This window comes from Desmodus rotundus, chromosome X (genome assembly GCF_022682495.2).
Source record: "Desmodus rotundus isolate HL8 chromosome X, HLdesRot8A.1, whole genome shotgun sequence".
Taxonomy (NCBI): domain Eukaryota; kingdom Metazoa; phylum Chordata; class Mammalia; order Chiroptera; family Phyllostomidae; genus Desmodus; species Desmodus rotundus.
The window spans coordinates 93,893,223-93,915,353 of NC_071400.1; the positions used below are offsets into that span (position 1 = coordinate 93,893,223).

General features: G+C 40.9%; 1 protein-coding gene across 1 annotated transcript in view; it reads left to right on the forward strand.

Annotated features, from left to right (window-relative positions):
* Nucleotides 1–22,131, forward strand: part of ACE2 (angiotensin converting enzyme 2) — a 42,574-nt gene that overhangs the window by 16,700 nt on the left and 3,743 nt on the right. The window contains exons 7-17 of the mRNA XM_024569930.4: nt 1,277–1,382; nt 3,612–3,709; nt 6,208–6,377; nt 9,530–9,756; nt 11,917–12,061; nt 14,122–14,220; nt 14,945–15,067; nt 15,692–15,864; nt 16,776–16,834; nt 19,397–19,497; nt 20,878–20,994. Coding sequence (XP_024425698.2) covers nt 1,277–1,382; nt 3,612–3,709; nt 6,208–6,377; nt 9,530–9,756; nt 11,917–12,061; nt 14,122–14,220; nt 14,945–15,067; nt 15,692–15,864; nt 16,776–16,834; nt 19,397–19,497; nt 20,878–20,994 — 1,418 coding nt within the window. The remainder of the gene's footprint in view (nt 1–1,276; nt 1,383–3,611; nt 3,710–6,207; nt 6,378–9,529; nt 9,757–11,916; nt 12,062–14,121; nt 14,221–14,944; nt 15,068–15,691; nt 15,865–16,775; nt 16,835–19,396; nt 19,498–20,877; nt 20,995–22,131) is intronic.

Sequence of the window (22,131 nt, forward strand, 5' to 3'; positions counted from 1 at the left end):
CCATGATTATAGATACAGAGAACAGAGTGGAAGCTGTCAGAGGGGACAGGATAGGGAGGCTGGGTGAAAAAGGAGAAGAGACTAAGCCACACAAAAAGCTCATAGACATGGACGACAGTGTGATGACTGCCAGAGGGGAAGGGGGCAGTGAGGGGAAGCAGAAGAGGGTAAAAGGGGTATAAATGGTGACTGAAGGTGCTGAACACACAATGCAATATACAGATGATGTGTTATAGAATTGTACCCCTGAAACCTGTATAATTTTATTAACCAATGTCATCTCAACACATTTTTTAAAAACACCAGAATATCTGTGATTTAAAAAGACTGAAAATACCAAGTGTTGGTGAGCATATGTTGATACTTGGGCCCTTATACACTGCTGACAGAAATGTCAAATGGCACAGCCACTGTGAAAAGTAGTTCGACAATTTCTTAAAAGTGAAGCACACCTTATGACTAAGGTATTCCACTCTTAGGTATCTGTGTGAGAGAGACGAAAACACATATCCACCCAAAGGCTTATACAGGAATGTTCATGGAAGCATTATTCATAAGAGCCCCAAATTGGAAACAAGTGGTCAATTTTATCCAGGAGATATTAAATGAAGCAAACTCTGATGTATTCATACAATAAAATGCTACTCAGCAATAAAAAAGAATGAAGTATTCATACATGCAGTAACATGGATAAATCTAAAAAGCATTATGCTAAGTGAAAGAAGCCAGGCACAAAAGGTCATACATTGTATGATTTCGTTTATATGGAATGTCCAGAATAAGAAAAAGTATGCAGACTTCAATCAGTTCAGCGATTACTTGGGGCTGAGAGTGGCAGTGGAATAGACTGCAAATGGGCTCAGGTGAAAAGGAAACTTTCAGGGGTAAGGAAATGTTATAAAACTGTGTGGTAGTAATGGTTGCCCAACGATATAAATGAAACTTTACACTTAAACCTGGGTGAATTTTATGGTATATAAGTGATATTTCAAATTACAAACGAAGTAGGTAGCATCTTAGAAATGAAGATTTTTGCATCTGCTTTCACTTTGGGACGTGTATGCCTCCAGGTGTGTGTATTGGTTTGTGCAGTGGAGCTAATTATCATCATCTGGAAAGAAGGAATGCTTTCAGACTCTCCAGAACATTCGAGAGGAAAAGGAATTAGAATTTAGGGAAATTTTACTTGTCTAAAGAAGCTTCTATTTTTAGTGTCGAGGATTGGAAATAGGAGCAGGCTTCTCTTGGTCTTAAACTTCCTTCCTGGTCTTTTCAGATTAAACCATTATATGAACATCTTCATGCTTATGTGAGGGCAAAGCTGATGGACACCTACCCTTCCCATATCAGTCCAACTGGATGCCTCCCTGCCCATTTGCTCGGTAAGAAACTCCACATATCTTTTGTGTGCTTTGCCCTATGTTATTTCCACCAATAAAGTTGTGTTTTGGGAGTGAAGCCCAACATAAAAATTTTATGGAACTAGTAACATTATAGAAATCACATTTTGAAAGCACTGTTTTCAATAGAAAATTTTAAATCACTCTCTACTACATTAGTTTGTTTTGTACATAACCATTTATTATGTTGGCTACAACCCAAAGGATAAACAGGTTATTTAAGAAAGCTAGAGAAACAACTCCAAGTTCAAATGAAAGTGGAAATGGGGGAAATTGTCTTACTCTTCAAATTGTTTGTCTAAGCTCTTGAGTTGGAATTTGAGATTTTAGTATCATGTTGTCAGAGGAAGGAAGCTTGGTAGGCTGGAGGTAGTCAGCCACGAGAGAAAGTACTAGAATTAAGGTATAGCCTAAATTAAAGCCTCATACACTCATTCTAAACTGTAGCAATTACTTTTGCTGAAAAGTGCTTGGTTTGGAATCATATGAGTAATGAATGACACCTTCGTCATGAAGGAAGATGCCCCATTTAGGAGGAAAATCAATTTTCCAAGAACTTTGGATTGTGCCACAGGGCCTTTGTAAACCATGCAAGACCTGGGGCCCTTTATTGAACCTCCTAATTCTCCTCCAGACAGTGGCACTTCCCTCTCTATCACGCTGGAAGCTGAGGCCAAATAAAATCTATGTGTTTGAAAAGTTCACGACATGTATACATAACATTCCTACTACAGTCAAGCTAAGTTACGGGAAGCTAATTCTTCTCCAAGGCCAAGTCTGTCTCAGCAGAAGAAAATACGGACAAAGGACCTGTGGAGACTTTGTACTTTAAAGCAATATATAAATACGCTGTATAATGTCTTTGGCAGGCATTCTTCAGTAATTCAGTTTCTGTTTAAACCTGCCTGGTATGATGTTGCTTTTTCTTCCTTCCAAGGTAAACTATTCTATTGCCTCAGGGCACTAATTATAAAAAAGTTCTTCCTTGTGTGGAACCGAATTAACACCCCTCTAATGCCTTCCATTCATTATGCCTAATTCTATGTTATGGAATTACCCTGGGTATATGCATTATTTTACAAGATGGCCTTCCAGATAGTTGTAAATAACCACCATAGAAGACATAACTTAGTACCTGGCACAAGAATATGTATTCAATATATTTTAGTGAGTAATAGTGTTATCATCATGTATACACTGTTTTCATATTTTAAGTTAAATATCCTACCCAGATTTATAACCATTCTTTAAAATGTCACTTTTCTAACTGTTCTCCTTTGCACAAGCTATCCTTTGTTGATGTCCCTCTTCAAACATCGTGCCCGCAACTGAACAGTTATTTCAGATGAGGTTTGGCCAACATAGAGTAAAAATGGTACTATGGTTTCCTTTGTTCTAGACACTATATTCATTTATGTCAAGGTCACATTTGTGTTTTGGAAGCCATGCCATACTGTTTGTTGGGTCCCTTTTGTCTTTCATATGTGGACTATATTTCAGCCCAACGTCACATATCACATATTTCTATAGTGGATAATTAGACTTTTCTTTCAAGCATGAGTTCATTGGAGTATTCTTTATGTAGTTATGTGGCCCAATTTCTTTGATGTCAGGATTCTGGTCCTGCTATTAAATTGACTTTTTCTAGATACATCTTTCCTTTTAGGGTCTCTGGCCTTGAAATGCAATTGATTTGAGATGTTTAAAAAATTACCCAGTTAAGTGTACTACTGCATTATAATAATAAAAGTGAAAGTCGCTAGAGATTCCTCAGTGATGATCCTATATGATCTCTGTTGCATCCAACACTAGGCATTATCAATAGTTTAATTTGTAGTATTTTGTCCCTTGGATGATGGATTATAGGAATATGTTTCTGATCTATAGTAGTAGCTATGATGTTATATATATTTTAAAAATGTGCCTTTGAACTTTAATTTTAAAAGAGAGAAACTAGGATGATTCCCTAATGAGTTTTGCCTAACCACATAATCTGCCATTTAAAACTTTTCGAGCAGATATAAAAAGAAAGGAGTATTGAGAATTTAAAATAAAAGAAGAGGAGAAGAGAGAGAGAAAAGGAAGTACAGAAACTAGATTAAATCTAGACTAGTATGTGGCCTGTTTACCAATCTCACCTCATGCACTATGTAAGTACAGGTCTAGACTTCTGCTGTCTTTGTCACATATTAACAAAGTGTTTTTTAATAGGTGATATGTGGGGTAGATTTTGGACAAATCTGTACAATTTGACAGCCCCCTTTGGAGAAAAACCAACCATAGATGTTACTGCTGCAATGGTTGACCAGGTAGGAACAAGAGACCTTGAAAACCAAATCTAAATTCTCAACTTCATTTCTTTATAAGCCATCTTTCTCTTCCTATCTGTAGTATATGACACTATATAAACAAAAATTTCAGGCTAATTTCAATTTATTTCTTATGCTGCTATCTCTTCATGGAAAAGTGGTTTACAATGTCAATGACATCAAGTATTTTGAATAACAGGTAAGGTATTGATCTTACCGAGAGATATTAACAATAGAGATGACCTGAGTTTTCCATTAAGCACTCAGATGTGGGATTATCAGCTGGTTGGTTGCATACTTTCCAAAGTTGGTCCTTACTAAGAAATCAGTCAGTAATCTCTATGAATAGTGAAAAAAGGAATATCATTAGAATATTTTTGCATATTTAAAAATTATTATTGTTCTTTAATTTTTTAATTTTAACTTTATTTTTATTGTTAGCACTATTACACATGTCCCCATCCTCCCCACCCCCTTGCCCACCTCCACCCAGTCTCCACTCCCTCTTCTCTCAGACCAGCACCCCACTGCTGTCTGTGTCTATGGGTCATGTGTACATATTCTTTGGCTAATCCTTCTCCTTCTCTCATCTAGTCTCCCCTTCTCCCTCCCCTCTGACAGCTGTCAGTCTGCCCCATGTATCCATGCCCTATTGTTAAAAATATTATGAAATTCTTTGAAATAATTTTTAAATCACCTTTCTGTTGTCATCTTGGCGTAATTGCTTAAATTCTTTGTGGTCCCTTCAATGATGAAATCAATGATCATTATATACTTTTATGTAATTATATAGTTTTACAAAAGTTATAAATTTATAATTATATATTTTAAAATTCAGGTAATATAGTCTACGTTTCTGGGTAGAATTCACAGTCATACCTTTATTGGCTGTATACAATTTCTTCGGACAGTTGCATCATAGTTTACTTTACATTGTAGGCATTGCTGGGCTGTTTTGCTTGTTAAGAGTTTAAATCTGTAAGCAGCAATGCAATGAACATCTTCACATACATAACATACTCCTGGAAAAGTCCACAGCTGAATAAAAACATGGAGCTGTAAGGGCGTCCAGACTCCTGCAGCTGTTGTAACCCCATTTTGTCATTGAGCAGCGGCAGACGCCCATCTTTGTATCTCCCCTTAGCCTATCTACAGCATTTTTATACCCACCGTATCTCCTAATGTTATCTCTATAGTAACCAAGGAGACTATCAGGGCAGGTATTGTGATAGTTCACGTTGTAGGTGAGAAAACCGAGGCTCAGGTAAACAGCTCGCCTGAGTCACAAAGACAGTCAGTGGCCACAAAGGTTTGAACTGACAACTCCTAATATTTCCAGTGTAGCTTTCTATTCATTCATTCTTTATTTAACAGGTGTTAACTGTTCTTGGTAGTCTATACTGTTTTGGTATACATTCATTCTGCTCAAGAAAGGCATACTCATTAATACCAATATTGCCTGACATCAAGCCTTTATAGGTCAATAATTTAAAAAAGTCCTAGTGTCATATCCTGTTTCACATCCCCAGGGCTGACATCGGAGAAAAACCAGACTCGACTGGTCTTCAAGATCAGAGGAAGTTTTCTGTGTTACTAGAACTGATTCATGAAGTATCTGCCAGTTACACAAACTTAGTTTGCCTGACGTAGGCCTTATATCCAAAGAAATGTCAGCGCCAGGGACACAGGCTCCCAGAAGAGTTTCCTGGATGGGAAACATCTACTGCTGCCCCTCTCTGCTTCCAGAATATTCTGCAGTTTAGATTCCCATAGAGACTATGAAGTCAAGGCCCAACTACACATTGGCTACTGGGTCACCTGTAGGCCTTTTTGGTTCCAAAGCCCATGAGTTCATGTTCACGTTAATGTTTGCATCTTCCAACCACTGAGCCTAATATCAGGGCCTTACTCCTTGAAGGAGCCCAATCAATAACTGCTGGCTTGCATGAAACAGCTTTTAGCAAAGAGGTCATTGTTGTTTATGTTTATACTTGGAATATAAAAAATAAAGACAAAAAACCATCACATATGATGTTACCCAGTCTGTGAATATTTTCATGCATTTCCTCATTAAGATTATATACTATATAAGTGGTTTACATATTCTACTTTTCACTTGCTCATTTGTTATATTTTCCATTGCACAGTCATCATTTTGTATTTAACCATTCTAGTGGCTGTTTCTACTTCTCTTATTAAAATCATTTTGCATGCTTTATACCTTAAATTTACACAATGTTATGTCAAATATGTTTTAATTAAAAACTATAATAAACAAACATCATTTTAAATTTAATTCTTTTACCTAATTTCTGAGAAGTTTCTAGGTTAGTTTTCTAGAGACAGGACTACTGAGACAAAGAATATAAATACTATGAAAACTTCCCATACACGTTGTCCAATAGCCATCCAGAAAGGTTATGCCTATGTACGCATCCAACAGAAAGAATGATGTTATTTTAGTGCTAGAATTAAATGCTGTTCTTTTTTTTTTCCAGTCCTGGGATGCACAGAGGATATTCAAGGAGGCTGAGAAGTTCTTTAAGTCTGTGGGCCTTTTTAGTATGACTCAAGGATTCTGGGATAACTCCATGCTAACTAAGCCAGACGACGGCCGGGAAGTGGTCTGCCACCCCACAGCTTGGGACCTGGGGAATAAAGACTTCAGGTAACGAGGCTGATACACAGCTGATACTAAAATGGGAGTCAATGGAGGAAGGGAAGAGGATGAATTTGAATTCCTTCTCTGCTTCTCTGAGCACAGAAGAGATGAATGAACTTGCCTTTAACGAAAGTTGAGAGTCCAGGAGAGCACATCTGGGCTTTCTCAGAAAAAGTGGGATTGTCAGCAGGCCCTAACTTGACCCTTTGGACAATTTGCCTCATATGCACGCTTTAGAGTTGCATGGTCATGGGTATGGTGGTGCCCCCATTAGGAAAGTTTTGGTGCTAAGATTTATGTGAGATGGATGTGTGAATCAGGCATTGATCTTCCCCTCCACGTGAGTGAGACAGGACAGGTGGATAAATAATCTGGGATGAAAGGAAGTGGTGGTGTCATAAGAGAAATAGAGAATACTCAGTGGGGGTATTGGAAGAGAACTGACCACACCTGGAATAGCGGGTAGGCTCAGACAGGGCTTTTCAGGTGGCATTTGAATTGGGCTTGAAAGACAAGAAGGGTTCATGCAGACAGAGCTGGGAGGAGTACTCTGGGCTGGGAGAATAGCAGGATTAAATGCAGAGAGGCAGGACCTGGCATTGTGTCTCAGAGTCAGCAGATTAGGCTAGAAAATAGGGCTGTGAAGAAGGGTCTGTGTGATGGGGCATAGTGGGCACAGGCTTTCAAATCCCAGGTGCCACTTAATGATTAGACAACCTTGGGCAAGGTATTCAACCTTCTTGGGTTTCAGTTTCCTTATTATAAAGTGGAATAGCAATTCCCAGTTTGCAGGTTTGTGAGCTTCTTAGGTTGGGTTCCTGAGCTTGAGACGAAGACTCTACAAGTGCTGCATTGAGGGACAGCTCTCAAGCAAAGGGGAGTGAGGGAAGCAGGACGGGGCAGGTGAAAAACTGAAGTAAGGATGTGGTCTGAGCTGGACACTTGCCTCAGCTTCACCCCACAGGGCTCTCTGGGGCAAGATTTGTACCAGAGTTGGTCGTACCTTGAGACAAGGTGTATGAAACTGACTAATGTATACCCCCCATTATTCAATCATTGACTGTGGACTGCCCCAGTGGGGGAGAACATGGCCTCCTCGTTAAGGTACCTCACACTTAGCCAAAGACAGTGCAGAAGGAAGCAGCTATTGGCCTTTAAGGGCTATGCCTCAGGCAACTGGGAGATGGGTGAATCTGCCTGATAAAGTAGATCTGGGCGGGACTCCAGCTCCATCCACTAGAGTAGCAGTTGGCAATCCTTTTCTGTAAATGGTCAGATAATAAACATTGGGTTGGCCAAAAAGTCCGTTACATTTTTTCCATACTATGGCTCTAGTAGCGCTTAGTTGTCTTTAACTTCATTTGAAACAATTTTGTCAGATTATATTGTGACAGCTGTGCTATCAGTGTGCATTTTTAAAAAACTTATCAAAATTGGTGAATTTTGGGGCAGCCATTTTAATATTTAAGATGGAAGAAGATATGCAACATTTTGGGCATATTATGCTTTATTAATTCAAGAAAGGCAAAAATTCAATAGAAATGCAAAACAGAGATGTGTGCAGTGTATGGAGAAGGTGCTGTGACTGATCAAACGTGTCGAAGTGGTTTGCGAAGTTTCTTGGTACTATTGACATTTAGGCCAAACAATTCTTTGCTGTGGGGCTGTCTTATGCATTGGAAGATGTTTAGCAGCACCCCTGGCCTCTACCCAGTAGAAGCCCATGGCGGGAGATAGCCGACATACTCAAAATATCCAAGTCAATAAAGTTATTGGTGAAAATGAAAAATGTACATTTTATTTTATGGAAAAAATGTAATGGGGTTTTTGGCCAACCCAATAGTTTGGGCTTTGCACGTTTCTGTTGCAACTACTTAGCTCTACTGTCGTGGCATGAAAATAGCCCTAGAAAACACATAAACAGACGGATGTGGCTGTGCGCTAATAAAGCCTTATTTATCAAAACAGGTGGTCGGCCGCAGGCCATAGTTCACTCACTCTGGAATTGAGTGAGGCTCACATATAAGTATGTGTAAGTTTCCTAGCACAGGATCTTACATACAGTAGACATTACACATATAGTAGCTATTCTTATAACTGATTTCAAAAGAAAGGAGAAAAACCAAGTTGGAAAAGCAGGTCATGTTGGGGTATATGAAGGTGATTGAGTTTATTCTTAAGCAGTGGGGAGTCCAAACGGAATTTATCAGGGAGATGACATGGTCAGAGTGGTAGGAAAATGAATTTGGGAACCTACTGAGATATGACCCCTTCCATTCACCCAAATGAAATCGTGCTTGCCAAGTTGAGAAGGACCACTACCTGACTGCGAAAGGCAGTCCTTATTCCATTGGGCCACAGCAGCATTAGATAACATTTACAAGTTGTCTTTGACATGCTATTTTTCACTGGCCTCTGCGTTGTCATCCTCTTCTGGACCTGTCTGACTTCTCTCTCCATCTCCTCTGAACCAACTTTGTCTCCCACTCTGTACATACTGGGACCTCCCAGAGCTTTGTCTTTGGCCCTCTTTTCTTGCCATTCTACCTATGCCTGCTTCCTGGGCCAGCACATCTACCGCCTGACTTACAGGCTAATGATTACCAACTGTCACTTTCCAGCCCCTTCTCCTACTACTTCTCTGTTCTGGCTATACCAAACTGCTCAGTGTCCTGAACAGAACATTCCTTTCTTATGTCTTTCTCACTGAGCACCTCCAGGAATGTAAACCTCTTGCCCTTCCCTGCCCTCTACCTCACAAATTTCTGCATGCTGATCAAGGTCCAGATTGCTCATTGCATCCTCAGTTATGCCATTCTCGGCGCTTCTGGGAGATCGTGCCTGCATTAGCTCATCGTTATACCCAAAGCCATGCTTACTAATCATTTACAGAGTACTTGTCTCAGAGTTTTTGCAGTAGAGGACTCTGTTTATGTTTCTTTCTGTTAGTCTGTGAGGAGAAAAGGATTCAACTATGCCCATCACGTTATATTGAGCACCTAGTATAGTTTCTAAGACCTAAAAGGTAGGTCCTCATGATCCATTGGTGAGTGAATCTTGGAAAGATGATTCATGCTACCAAAATCCCATACAACTCTACTGTAATTATCAAATGAAATTCATTGGAATTCATTTTAATCTCGTCCATTTATGTGTAGGATCAAGATGTGCACAAAGGTGACCATGGATGACTTCCTGACAGCTCATCATGAGATGGGACACATCCAGTATGACATGGCATATGCCAACCAATCCTTCCTACTAAGAAATGGAGCAAATGAAGGGTTCCATGAAGCTGTTGGGGAAATCATGTCACTTTCTGTAGCTACGCCTAAGCATTTGAAAGTTCTGGGTCTTCTGCCACCTGATTTTCATGAAGACAATGGTACAGACATTTTTTTTTTCCATGGCTTGTTTTGGAGATTCTTTAGTCTGATGTGGGCAAAGGTATTTATTATCATGCATAGGATATATTTGATTTTTGCCACATCGAGGTATTTATGGGTAACAGGGAATTGCTACTAGTTAAAAAATTAAGTAATTACCATGGCCTGCCAATTTGTAGTTTTGCATCTTTGTAAAGGACATAAGAGCGGTAACTGAATGAATGACGTCCGCACTCTGAGAAACATCTAATGGTCGATTTTTAAAATGATGCGTAAACAGGCCCACAGAAGTGAAATGGCTTGTCCAAGGTCACCTAGCTAGTGTCAGAATTCTAACTAGATCCCTCTGATTCTAGGTTAAAACTACCCAAAATATTAGAGAGAACAGATTCTAAAACACATTTTGCAGAGGAAGCAAAGTGGAGACAAGAGAGGGAAACCAAGCAGCCCAAGGTCAAATAGCAATGTGGCCAAACCAGAATGAGGGCCTTAATCTAAAGCTTTTCCCATAACATTATGCAAAATAAAGGGTAACTTGAAATTCAGGAATTCTAAAAGAACTGGTGGTAAAATATCAAGGTTGGAAGGGACCGAAACATTTTGTTCATCCAGCAGAAGCATGGATTTGCCCTCGTAACATCCCCTTAGATCTGTGCTAGTTTTCAACATCTGTGCCTGAGGTAGCCTGTGTCTCTTTGGATGGCTTAGGCTTGATAGAACACGACAAATGTTCACAAGATCTAGATTCTTCAATGAGGATACCGTGCTTGTGATTCTTCCTCGTAAAAAGACACTAGGAGCTAAATATGTTCTTTTCGTTTGAGTAGTTCTGTCCCCCCGTTTTAGTTATGTGGGACATAAACATCAGCTCCGCTGGCTGGCAGTTTTGGTCAATGAGGTGAGGGTCATGAGCTCAGTTCTTGTGTGGGCAATTCAGTCTGCCTTGATTTCTGACTCCAGACCTTACTGATCTCATGAGAGCCTGGGAGTACGTCAGTGTGAAGCTGTCATCATGTCTGAAAAAGTTACTGTGAGCAGACCCAGTGGGTAACAGTTAAGCAGCCGCATCCTCCCATGAAGGGCGGAACAAAGAGAAGGGACCTCGTAATAACTATACCTGTTTATTAATTTTAAAATGTCATTCACAAGTCAATTAATAGACAATTATTTGTTTTATCATTTAAAAAAATATTCCTTGACAGCAGGAAAAGATGGTTGTATCACAAAGACCGTACTAAACATGGTTGGTGAAACCACTGGTTTGAAAAACTCCTTTTCTTGGCTTTGTCCCTGATCAGTACATGATGTTAAATAAATTCCTTTGTTCTTTCTCTCCCTCCCTCCCTCTTCCTCTCCCTTTCTTCTTCCATAAATATTTATTAAGCACATACTATGTGCAAGGCATGTTTCTTGACACTAGAGATAGAGTGGTATGCCAAGTAGAGAATATCCCCCTGCTGACAGTTCAGTGAGCTTCATGTGCACATCGGAGTGAGTTCTATTGTCTTTTTGCATCACCAATAAAGGATACACGAAATACCATAATTTCTTAAAGCAATTTAAATTCAGGCAAGGAAGATGTCAGTACATTTAAAGTACATTGTACTTCCAACTATCCAGTAAATGGTTTCTTCTTCTAGGGAGGTTCTTTTTGATTGTTTGTTTGTATGCTTGTTTTACTGTGTGGTTTGCGGGTTTGGGGGCACACCTGTTTATTATTTGTTTATTTAACAAAGACACAGAGGGTGTCATGTGGTAGACACCGGGCAAGGTACAGTCTTGAATGGAACATTACCAGTCACTGCCTTCATGGAACTTAACGAAAATGACCAGTATGACTATGAAAGTTGATCAAATAGTTTTAATAAGTTCTGACAAGAGGTATTCAACAAAGACCATTGAGACTAATTTTAAAAATGAGGATTGGGGGTTACTTGTGGACTTATTTTGTCTGTTCTATCCAAGACTTCACTTTACTTCAAGTCCCTTAGCTGAGAAAATGAATATATACATATTATCATGTCGACTGTCAGTATTTCTCACATAACCATCCTTATAGTAAGTATATCTTGAGGAATATTTTGGGGTTGGGAAATTATCCAGCACAGAACATCTGTCATCCTCATCTTAATATTTATCCTTTTCCCTTTTACTTTCAGAAACAGATATAAACTTCCTACTCAAACAAGCACTTAATATTGTTGGAACCCTCCCGTTCACCTACATGTTAGAAAAGTGGAGGTGGATGGTCTTTAAGGGTGAAATTCCCAAAGAGCAGTGGATGAAAAAGTGGTGGGAGATGAAGTAAGTCAATGAATGTGCGATGGGTAAAACATTTCCTCATGAGCTTGCTGTTTATTTAAAAGGGACTGACTGGTAACTTGCTCGATAACACGTCTTTTAAGAGCTGCTTTTCTCTCCCTGTCTCCCTTCCTCCCTCCTTTGCCAATGTTTCCTGGGGTCATTTCTCAGGACCTTGTCTCAGAGTCTGCATCTGTGATAATCCAGTCTAAAACAACTAGGATTGGGGTGCTCAGGAAATTGTTATAGTAAGAATAACTTGGATTTCAACAGTTGTCTTGAAATCTGCTGAGGTGGGGCTAAGTATGTGAAAACGAGAGAGAAGCGTCACCAGACACAGCACACACCACCAGCACCCCGAGGCATTATGTGCTTCCATTTTTGTAAGTCTTTATTTGGGTGTCCTCTCCTCAGATAACATATTTTTGCTTCTGCCCCCATCCAAGCATGGTCAGGTGACACAACTTATCTAACTCCATCTTCTTGAGTGTTCCGTCCCCCATTAAAATGGGATATTATTTAGGAGGCGATCAATGAATTCATTCTATTTATTCTTTTAAACAAAAATATATTGATTCCACATTTTAGGCAAAGCCCTGGGGATCCAATGCTTATCATTTCCAATGTTGTCCTTTACTTCAAAGAACTTTAGGCTATGGAGGGATGTGCAAAATAAAACCACTGCAACATATCGTATTGTGATATGGGAGGGAATGGGGATCCGCGGACAGTCAAGGGGCGATCCAAGGCCAAATCTGATGGGTCAGATGAGGAAAGGCATCCAAGTTGAGCTCCGAGAAAGGTGTGGCAGTTAACCAGGTGTATGTAGAGGGGAACGGAGAGAATTTCAAGCTAGAGAGAGCCTGGCACATGTGGGCAACAGATAATGATCCCTTTCAGTGGTTTCAGCAATATCATTCGTCACTGTTCGCTAAGTGCCTTGCACAGTACCTGACACATGTGGATATGAAATACATGGGTTTTAGATGAAAGATTACAAAAGAATACAGGATAGCAGGAAGGAGGGAGGGAATAAGGAAGGAAGGGAGGAAAGAAGGGAAATCTTTTCCTCACCATCTATTAGATGCCTGTCAATTATTTTGTTTTTTTTTTTTCTTTCCTTGTAGTGAAGACCTACCTATGTAACATTCCGCCCCATATCCATAAGTTTAAGTCAGTGCCACTTTTTTTTTTTTGCCAGTGTTGTATTTGTTAACATAAATACTGCTTGGGATTTCTAGTGTCTGAGTATTACTAACATTGTGTCTATAATGATCCCACAATCAGATAGGACAAATGTATTCAGTTTAAACAATGCCAAATGCATAATTGCCCTACCTTTTTTTCTAAATGAATCAATTTTTGATCCCTTTTAGTTTATTTCTAAAGGTACATGGAATCAGACCTTAAGATGGTTCATTAATACATTAATTACTCTGTTCATTCAACAAATACACATGACGTTTGTCCTTAGCATTAGACACCATGTTTGACACTGGAACTGTAGAGATGACCAAGACACAGCCCTGCCCTCCAGGAGCTCGTCTCCAAGGGAAGAAGGACCTGTACATGAATAATTATAAAATGGAGAGAGAAATGACAAAGAGTGTGCAGCTAGAGAAGGCTAAGGGGGCTGGAGAGGTTCACTGTGCTGGCAGGTGGGTGGGAACAGGGGCAGGCCGCATAGAAGGATACATTTGAGCTAGCCTTGAAGAAAAAGTAAGATTTCAATTTTACAGAATTCTGTCTGCCAGGAGCACATATACTTTGGTGCCAGAGAGGAATTATTAGGCCTTTCACTGTGTGTTTTTGGCTGTGCAATGCACTTTATTGAATCCTTGCTTTGAAGACACAGTTATTTTCCAATGGTACACTCTGGCTGAATTACAAAGGGAAGAGTTAATGACACAATGAGCCGTAGTCTGTAATTTTCGGCACTGTTTGTATTTTACCTGACAACCAATTCTAGTACCATTGGCCGATGGAACAGCGCTAACTGCACCCAACTCTCCCTTCTTATGGTGAGTGACCCAGAGCTAACATATCTTCTTTTCTCCCCAAAGGCGAGAAATAGTCGGGGTGGTGGAGCCTGTGCCCCACGATGAAACATACTGTGACCCTGCGACTCTCTTCCACGTTGCTAATGATTACTCCTTCATCCGGTAAATTACGGTTTCTTCTCACTGCGTAACTTGTAGGGTTTGTGGATAGCTGGGCTGATGGTAGAGAAATAGGGGTCTATGAAGCGATGGCTGTAATTTCTCCTTCTATCTCTACCCACCTTCCCCCTAAAATCTCAAAATAGATGATCAATTTCTGGTGAATTTAACTCAACAGAATTTATTGTGTTAAACAAAACTGTGTGGGACCTTTTCTCAACCATCAAGGAATTTATAGCATCCTTGGGAGAAAACAAGCAAGTGTTTTTGTTTGCCTCCTTCTTACTGGTAGAGTACGGAGTGACTGCAACAGAAAGAGCACTTTGAACGTGAAGTGCAAACACCTATGCTCTTCACCTATTAGCCCCAGATCTTGAATTTGCTGAGCCTCCGTGTTTTATTTGTACAGAGGATATAATATTATTCACCTGCTGTAGGGATTGATTGGTGTCATTTATATGAAAGGGCTATCAATCTGGGAAACACATACAAATGTGAGCTAGCATTTAACAAAATAATACTGCATTTTTGTCAGCTGATACAGAAATGCAAGTAGGTCATGTTGAGTCTGTAGGGATTCCTGTTTGGGTCTTTCTGGAGAAAGAGGTTTCATGAGTATGTGTTCGATTACTGGGGTCTCAGAATTGAAATATATGCCCCACTCTATGCCTCTACCGCAGTAACTAAACACGGGCCCGCTGCTTTTGTTTCTTTGTCTCTTTTACAGTTATTACACAAGGACCATTTTTCAGTTCCAGTTTCAAGAGGCCCTTTGTCAAACAGCTCAACATGAAGGTCCCCTGCATAAATGTGACATTTCAAATTCCACTGCGGCTGGGGAGAAGCTGCTGTAAGAAATGCTTCAAAATGTTGCTCCTCCACTACTATCCAAAATCATTCATTTCCATGCCCAGCTTTAAATTTGATTTCTTTTTTTGAAGATTTTATTTATTTAGTTTTAGAGAGAGGGGAAGGGAGGGAGAAAGAAGGGGAGTGAAACATCAATGTCTGGTTGCCCGTCATGCGCCCCCAACTGGGGACCTGGCCCGCATCCCAGGCATGTGCCCTGACTGGGAATCAAACAGGCACAAGTTTGGTTCGCAGGCCTGCGCTCAATCCACTGAGCTATACCAGCCAGGAGATTTCTTTTTCTAAAAAGAAAAATTGGGGCCTCAAAATGTCCTAGTCCACTAATTAAATTTTTATTTCGTGGTCACACAGGAACCTAGACCACGTGGTGGCTGGACGGGCCACCTCCTTTTTCCATGTCATCACTACAGAGTTTTCTTTGTAGTACCTGGAAGGGAGAGGAGATCAAAGTATGAATACATCCACTCACATGCATTAGTTTCTTATGGGCCGGGGCAAACTTACCAAAGCCAAAGAGGAGAAACCATAGATCATACATGTAAATAGTATGTACATCTGAAATCCCTCGAAAGGCCCTGCACCTACCCCTCTTTTTTTCACGTAGCCAAATGCTGAAACTTGGAAAATCGGAACCCTGGACCCGTGCATTGGAAAACATTGTAGGAAAAAAGCAAATGGATGTTAGACCACTGCTCAACTACTTCGAGCCCTTGTTCACCTGGCTGAAAGAGCAGAACAGGAATTCTTTTGTGGGGTGGCTCACAGACTGGAGTCCATGTAAGTTCACCGAGTGCTTCCCACAGCCCAGAGAAAGGTGTCTGTGTCTCTCGTGTCTTCCCCCAGTCCTGTCCGGCCCCAGTCTCATGGGGCTGAGACATAGCGGAGTATGTCTGTACCCTGAGGAGACCCTGCTTCTGACCGCTATGACGGCGACCGTCATTTTATTGGGGATGAAACAATGTTGTCTGAATACCTACTATGTGCGGGGGAAACCACCCTCTCCTGATTTGTTAGACTGATACTTAAAATAAGGTTCTAACAGTTCCCAACCCATTAGACTCAAATCCTACTCAGAAAAGATGGTAAAGCCGAATACTGATTTTTAGTGAAGAAGTTATCAATATTTATGTCATTATGTCTGCAAAGCCAAGAAATATAGTATTTTATATCCTTTATTTTGTGGCTTTTTGTGACAAAGAGAGGTGGAAGGGTAGGCAGAAGTACATGTGTAAAACTAACCAAAAAAGAAATAACAATATAAACAAATTGTTTAAAAATACGAAAGTAACTGCCAGAAAAAAGTTAATTCAAGAAAGAAGACATACAACCCGGGAAGCAGTGGATCCAATGCAGAAAAGCAGCAAAAGGATGAGATGGAAAAGAATAGATACATTGGAATAGTTGGTATCTTCTACCCACCTCCAGCTGTGCCCGAAAAGTCCACTCCAGGACTTTCTGGGACTTGTGAAGTCCGCAGTCTTTGTGTATATACATTAGGCCACGGCGTCCTGGCCATTGAGAAAGCAGTTACCACTCGTCTATTACTTCTCATTTTCCAAAAAGTGTATTTATACATTTAAAAAAACTCCTTTACTATCCTTTACTGGGGTCTTGGGACGGGCAGGGAAATAAACACACACGGTCAATCTGTCATTTGTAACAACAGTCTGTGATTTGTCTTTAATCAGATGCTGCAGAAAGCATCAAAGTGAGGATAAGCCTGAAATCAGCTCTTGGAGACAAAGCGGTGAGTATTCCCATGACTTTTCAGGGCCCTCCCTTAATGAGGACGCAGCGAGCCCATCCCCACGACAGGGAGGCCTGAAAGAGGAGAGCCCCCAGGGTTCTCCTGGGGACTGCAAGTGCCAGGTTCTGGCCTTTGCCTTCTGTTTGTTCATTTTCAGTAACACATTCCCGAATGGATTGGCTGTGTCTGCTTTTTCCTTGCTACCTTGAAGGTATTTTGAAAACCAATGAGAAAACATCCACATTTAAATACCCAATCCCCACCCTTATAATTCACTCTAAACACCATTACTGGTGTGGGAGGAGACCATGGTTACATTTGGGTAGATGGTTTGTTTTTAGAGGTAATGTAGGGAGCTTTGCTTTGTTTTGTTTTAGTCAGTCATCTATATCCTGGAAGCTGGTTAAAATGCAGAATCTTAGACCCCAGCCCAGGACCTGCCTAATCACAACCTGCCTTTGAACAAACCCCCCAGGTCATTTGTATGCACGATAAGTACTGATTTAGAACAGTTTCTTAAATCTGGCTGCACAGTGGAGTCATATAGGACAGTTTAAAAATATAACGCTTGAGTCCCACTCCCAGACATTCTGATTTCGTTGCTCTGGGGGTGCCATCAAGAGTTTCAAAGTTTTCCATGTGCATTTTGGAATAACGAAATGGTTTATAGACAATATTATGTACACCTTCTTGTGAATTACTTTAACCAGCTAGTGCTTTCTTCTCAACACCTGTTTCACGTCATTCAGTCTGAAGAAGTAGTGGCTTTGGTGGGGAAGGAGGAGTGCTGTGTCAGGCACATGGGGATCGAAGGCCTAGGTGGGGGCACAGCACCCTGCAGGCTCTGCAGGATTCGAGGACAATCGGGGACTATTGGATAAAACAATCCAAAGTACTATAGTAAATTGTTATTTGCACTGGATGAATCCAAAGGTTACATTTCCATCCCCTTACTTTTCTTGGGAGGTTAAATATTATCCAAGACTCCACAGTAGTTGTAGTGTAATTTTCATAAATAAGTAAGATATCTGAATATAAATAACACAGAAGTAAAAATGAACATTGAAGAAAGAAATAATAAAAATAGAGCCGCAGCACTTCCCAAACCCTAAAAGTTCAACTTCCTATTTTCTTAACAATCATTGAGTGTCTGTGGGATTATTTCTCTTTCCGTCATTATTTGCTCTCCCTTGATCTCATACATTTTAATTACTTTAAGGTATCCAGCAGATCAGGTTCCTTTTCAATTATCTTCTTTTTTGCTTGACGTTTCTCCCATGTGCTCTTTCCATGCAGCGAGGGATTGGTAAACAGTCTTCAGAGCGTTTGAACATTCTGAGGCTGATTCACTGAGCAAAAGTTTCCTCTGCTGAGACCAGAACCATACTTCTAGCACATCTACTACACCCCAGGGTTAGGTCTTCTCAGCTCAGGCTATTTCATGGAAAAGTCCAATTGTGTCTTTTGAGAACTCAACCGTTATTTTTTTTAAGATATAGAAATAATAACCAGACCAGGCCAGTGTCATCAAGAAAACATCGGATATTGCCCAGGCCTGTGTCCACAGCTGTTAAGTCTTTGATTTCCCCTGGTGGTTGTTGGGATTTCTTCACTTCGTTTTGTTGTTTGTTTCTATTTTACTTTTCTCTCTGACACCTGTTTTGGATAAATGTAAGGGAAAGGCCTTGACAAGAGAACATTGATTGCTCTGTCAAGAAAGAAAAAGAAAGATCAGAATATTATTGGTAGCAAATATTAATAATATTATTACTATTAAAGCAACTTTTCCCAGAACCTGAGTGATATCAAGCTGAAACTAATGATGAAGCAATTCTTTTCTGAAATCTTCTCTAATTGTTTTTCTTAAAGAGAAAGGAGGGAGGCAAGATTTGTGCCATTCATGAATCTCTACTGCCACCTACTGGAAGAAAGAGTGAATGCTTTCTCCCCCTTCTGTTTTAACAAGTTTTTCGTAGACTACGCCAATACACAAACCATTTGCTTAGCACTGAAAACCAAGAACAAATAAATTACCTGGTTTACAAAGAGTTTTTTTCTTTTGAAACTCAAGTTTCTTTTTTACACTTACACAGATTTGAGAACTTACTATAAAAATAGTACAAACTCGGCATATTTGTCTGCAATATATGGGCATGTGAACCAAAACCCACGACTTGTGTGGCTCCCGTCTATAGACCTGTCTTCAGAGTGTTTATTTCCTGTTACACTAAACTAAAGTAAAAGAGTCAGTGAACCCAGTGCCTCTTAAAGTGTGGTTGCCTGACCAGCACCATCGGTACTACCTGGGAACTTGTTGGACATAGGAATTCTTGGGTCCCGTCACTTTCTGAATTAGAAACTTTGAGGGTGGGGTCCAGTATGTGGTGGTTTAATAAGGCCTCTGGGTGATGCTGCCGGACACTCAAGTTGGAGGTCACTGACTTAATGAATAACAAGAATCTTTGAAATATTAGAAAATTTAAAAATAATGACTGTGGGCTCTCAAGCCTTGCCTGTATGCTGTGATCCCCACTGAGCAGTGTTTTCCTGTTGAATTTGCAGTATGAGTGGAACGACAATGAAATGTACTTCTTCCGGTCATCTATTGCATATGCCATGCGGGAGTATTTTTCAAATTTCAAAAACCAGACGATTCCTTTTAGGTGAGTCGATTTGCTGTGTTTTCAGGTTACTCCAACCAGTACTACCCTTATTCTTGGATCCGAGAAGATATTCTGCTTCATGTTTTATTCAAGGGAAATTAAGAAAACCTTCCGAATAATTTTTAACCTTCTTTGATATCCTGAAGTGTGCGCCGCTCTATTTAGGGATGATTGTGACTTATTTGACTTGCAGATTGCAAGAGCATTGTTCTGATTAAATGCCCTCTCCTCTGCTCCCCATCCCCTCCCCTTCCCTCCTCTTTTCTTTTTTCCTGTTTCCTACCCTCCCCTAAGTGCTCTCATCCACCCCTAACGCTGAAAGAAAAAGGCAGAAACCTCCCTTCGTGGAGCTTGTATTGGTATTCTAATGGATATGGGGTGTGTGTGTGTTATAGACAATCAACAAAATATGTAAGTGAAATATAATAGAATTAGATGGTGATAAGTGCTGGGGAGAAAAATATAGCAGGAAAGGAGTGCTGGAGTCTGTGCGTGTGTGTGCGCGCGTGAGTATATGAGTACAATTGTAACTACAATGGTCAGAAAAGATCTCATTAATATTTGAGCAAAATACATGAAGCAGGAGAGAAAGCCTGTAATGCAGACATTGGGGGAAAATGTTTCAGTCCGGCAAACTAGCAGGTGGAAAGATCCTGAGGGATGAATATCCTTCACCTGTTGAAGGGTCAGCAAGGAAGCCAGCGTGGCTGGAACAGAGTGAGCTAATAGAAGACAAGAAAGAGGTACTCTGGTTAGGGCGGTACTGGGACCTGGGGGTTGGAAGGGGAGAAGGAAGTTCATATGGGCCTCACAAGCCATTCTAAGGACTTGGGCTTTTATTCTGAGTGAGAAGGGCTAAGACCTACGTGATTTGCCTTAGATTTTATTGGACTCACTCTGGCAGCTGTGAGAGCACAGTCTCATCACTTGGTACCGTAAACCCCACCCCTTACCCACCGCGGTGGGTGTAACGTCACAGTCCTGAGCAGTAGGCGTAAACACACCTGTGTCCCTGTGACTGAGCCGGTGCCGCCCACCACGTTGTTTATCACAGGCCTGACTCACCAGTGACTCCTCGCTGACTCTTCTGTTGCTCTCAGTTTGAAATTTTTCTATCATTGAAAAAAATGTGGTTTTTATGTAGTGGCAGCACAAATAGTGCCCAGACATGCTATCACAACTTACGTAGCCGAGTTCATTTGCTTTGGGCAGTGTTAAGCTTTTATGGACAATCACAGCTTCCATTGTTTGCCCTGCCCCTTCTTTCTCTACTTAACCCCGTGGCCCTCCGCCAGTCTCCTTTCTACCAGTGGAAGTGTCCATTCTCTTCATTGTGTCCTCTGTGCTTCAAAGGAAGATGTTTCTTTTGCTTCCCCACAGGGCGGAGGACGTGTGGGTGAGTGATTTGAAACCAAGAGTGTCCTTCAACTTCTTTGTCACTTCACCTAATAGTGTGTCGGACATCATTCCTAGAAGTGAAGTGGAAGAGGCCATCAGGTGATATTTTACTTTCAAACTGTACGGTCGAGGGGCTTAACAAATGTAATACTGAGTGTCTCTTACTGTGTGCCAGGCACCAGTCTGAGTCATTTATATGCTTTACTTTATCTTAAAAACTTGGGTTTTCATTCTAAAGGGATCTCATAGCAAGGGAATTGTTTTGATATGGATTCCTCAAGATTCAGGCTCTTAGACAAGGATTTCAGTGTAAGTAGTTTATTTAGGAGGTGATCTCAAGAAGCACTGGCAGAGAAATGTGGACAGGAGACAGAGAATGGAAGGAAGATAATACATTACACGCTATTGTCGCTGTGGGCGACTAGAGTGGTATTTTGCTGGGGAACTCTAGAAGACATGTGTAGAATATGCACCTAGATTATCCCAGTAGAGCTGAGGTATTTATTTGCCATCTTGCAGCAGTCATTGGTTGAGAACCACTTACAGGTGACATGGATTCCCCAGCACGCCTGGCCTGCAAGCAGGGCAGAATCTTGTGGCCTGAGCATGCTCTCAGGCAAAGGCAGCAGGTACTGGCTGAAGAAAGTCTGGCCAGCACTCATGGAAAATGGTTTAAGTGCAGACGGGGCATGGGCAGGTATTACCATCACTTGCTATGGGGCCTTGGATGTAGGATTCATTTAATTAACCAAAGTCTGAAACAGAGCAGGCAAGCATAGGTTTCCTTAGCCTCTGCTTAGCCTCTACACAAGGAGAGGGACTTGCTGCGGGCAGGGTGCATTTAGAAGAAACAGCTCGCCCAATTTGCCTCAGCTGTTTTCCAAAAGAGCAAAAGTGAAGCATGGGTAGATGAGACAATGGTCCCCTTGTATGCAAAAGCTTAGGATGCCCTGATGAGAGGAAGCTCAGTAGGTGGCCCTCTTGAGCTGCAAACTAAGACCTGCTGGGCACTGTGTGTACCTGGAAAATCTGGCTTGGGTGGGTGTACAACCTACCCACACCCAGAGACTCACTACTACTTCCAAATTATTTGTCTCCCTTTTGGGGAAAACTGCCAGCTGAGATCATCCTGAAAAAGCACAGCCCTCCTGAAAGCTGCAGGGGACCTCAAACATCCTGTTTCCAGAATGACTTGAAACACTTTCAGCCTAAGGTTGCTAAGGGTTACGTGACTAA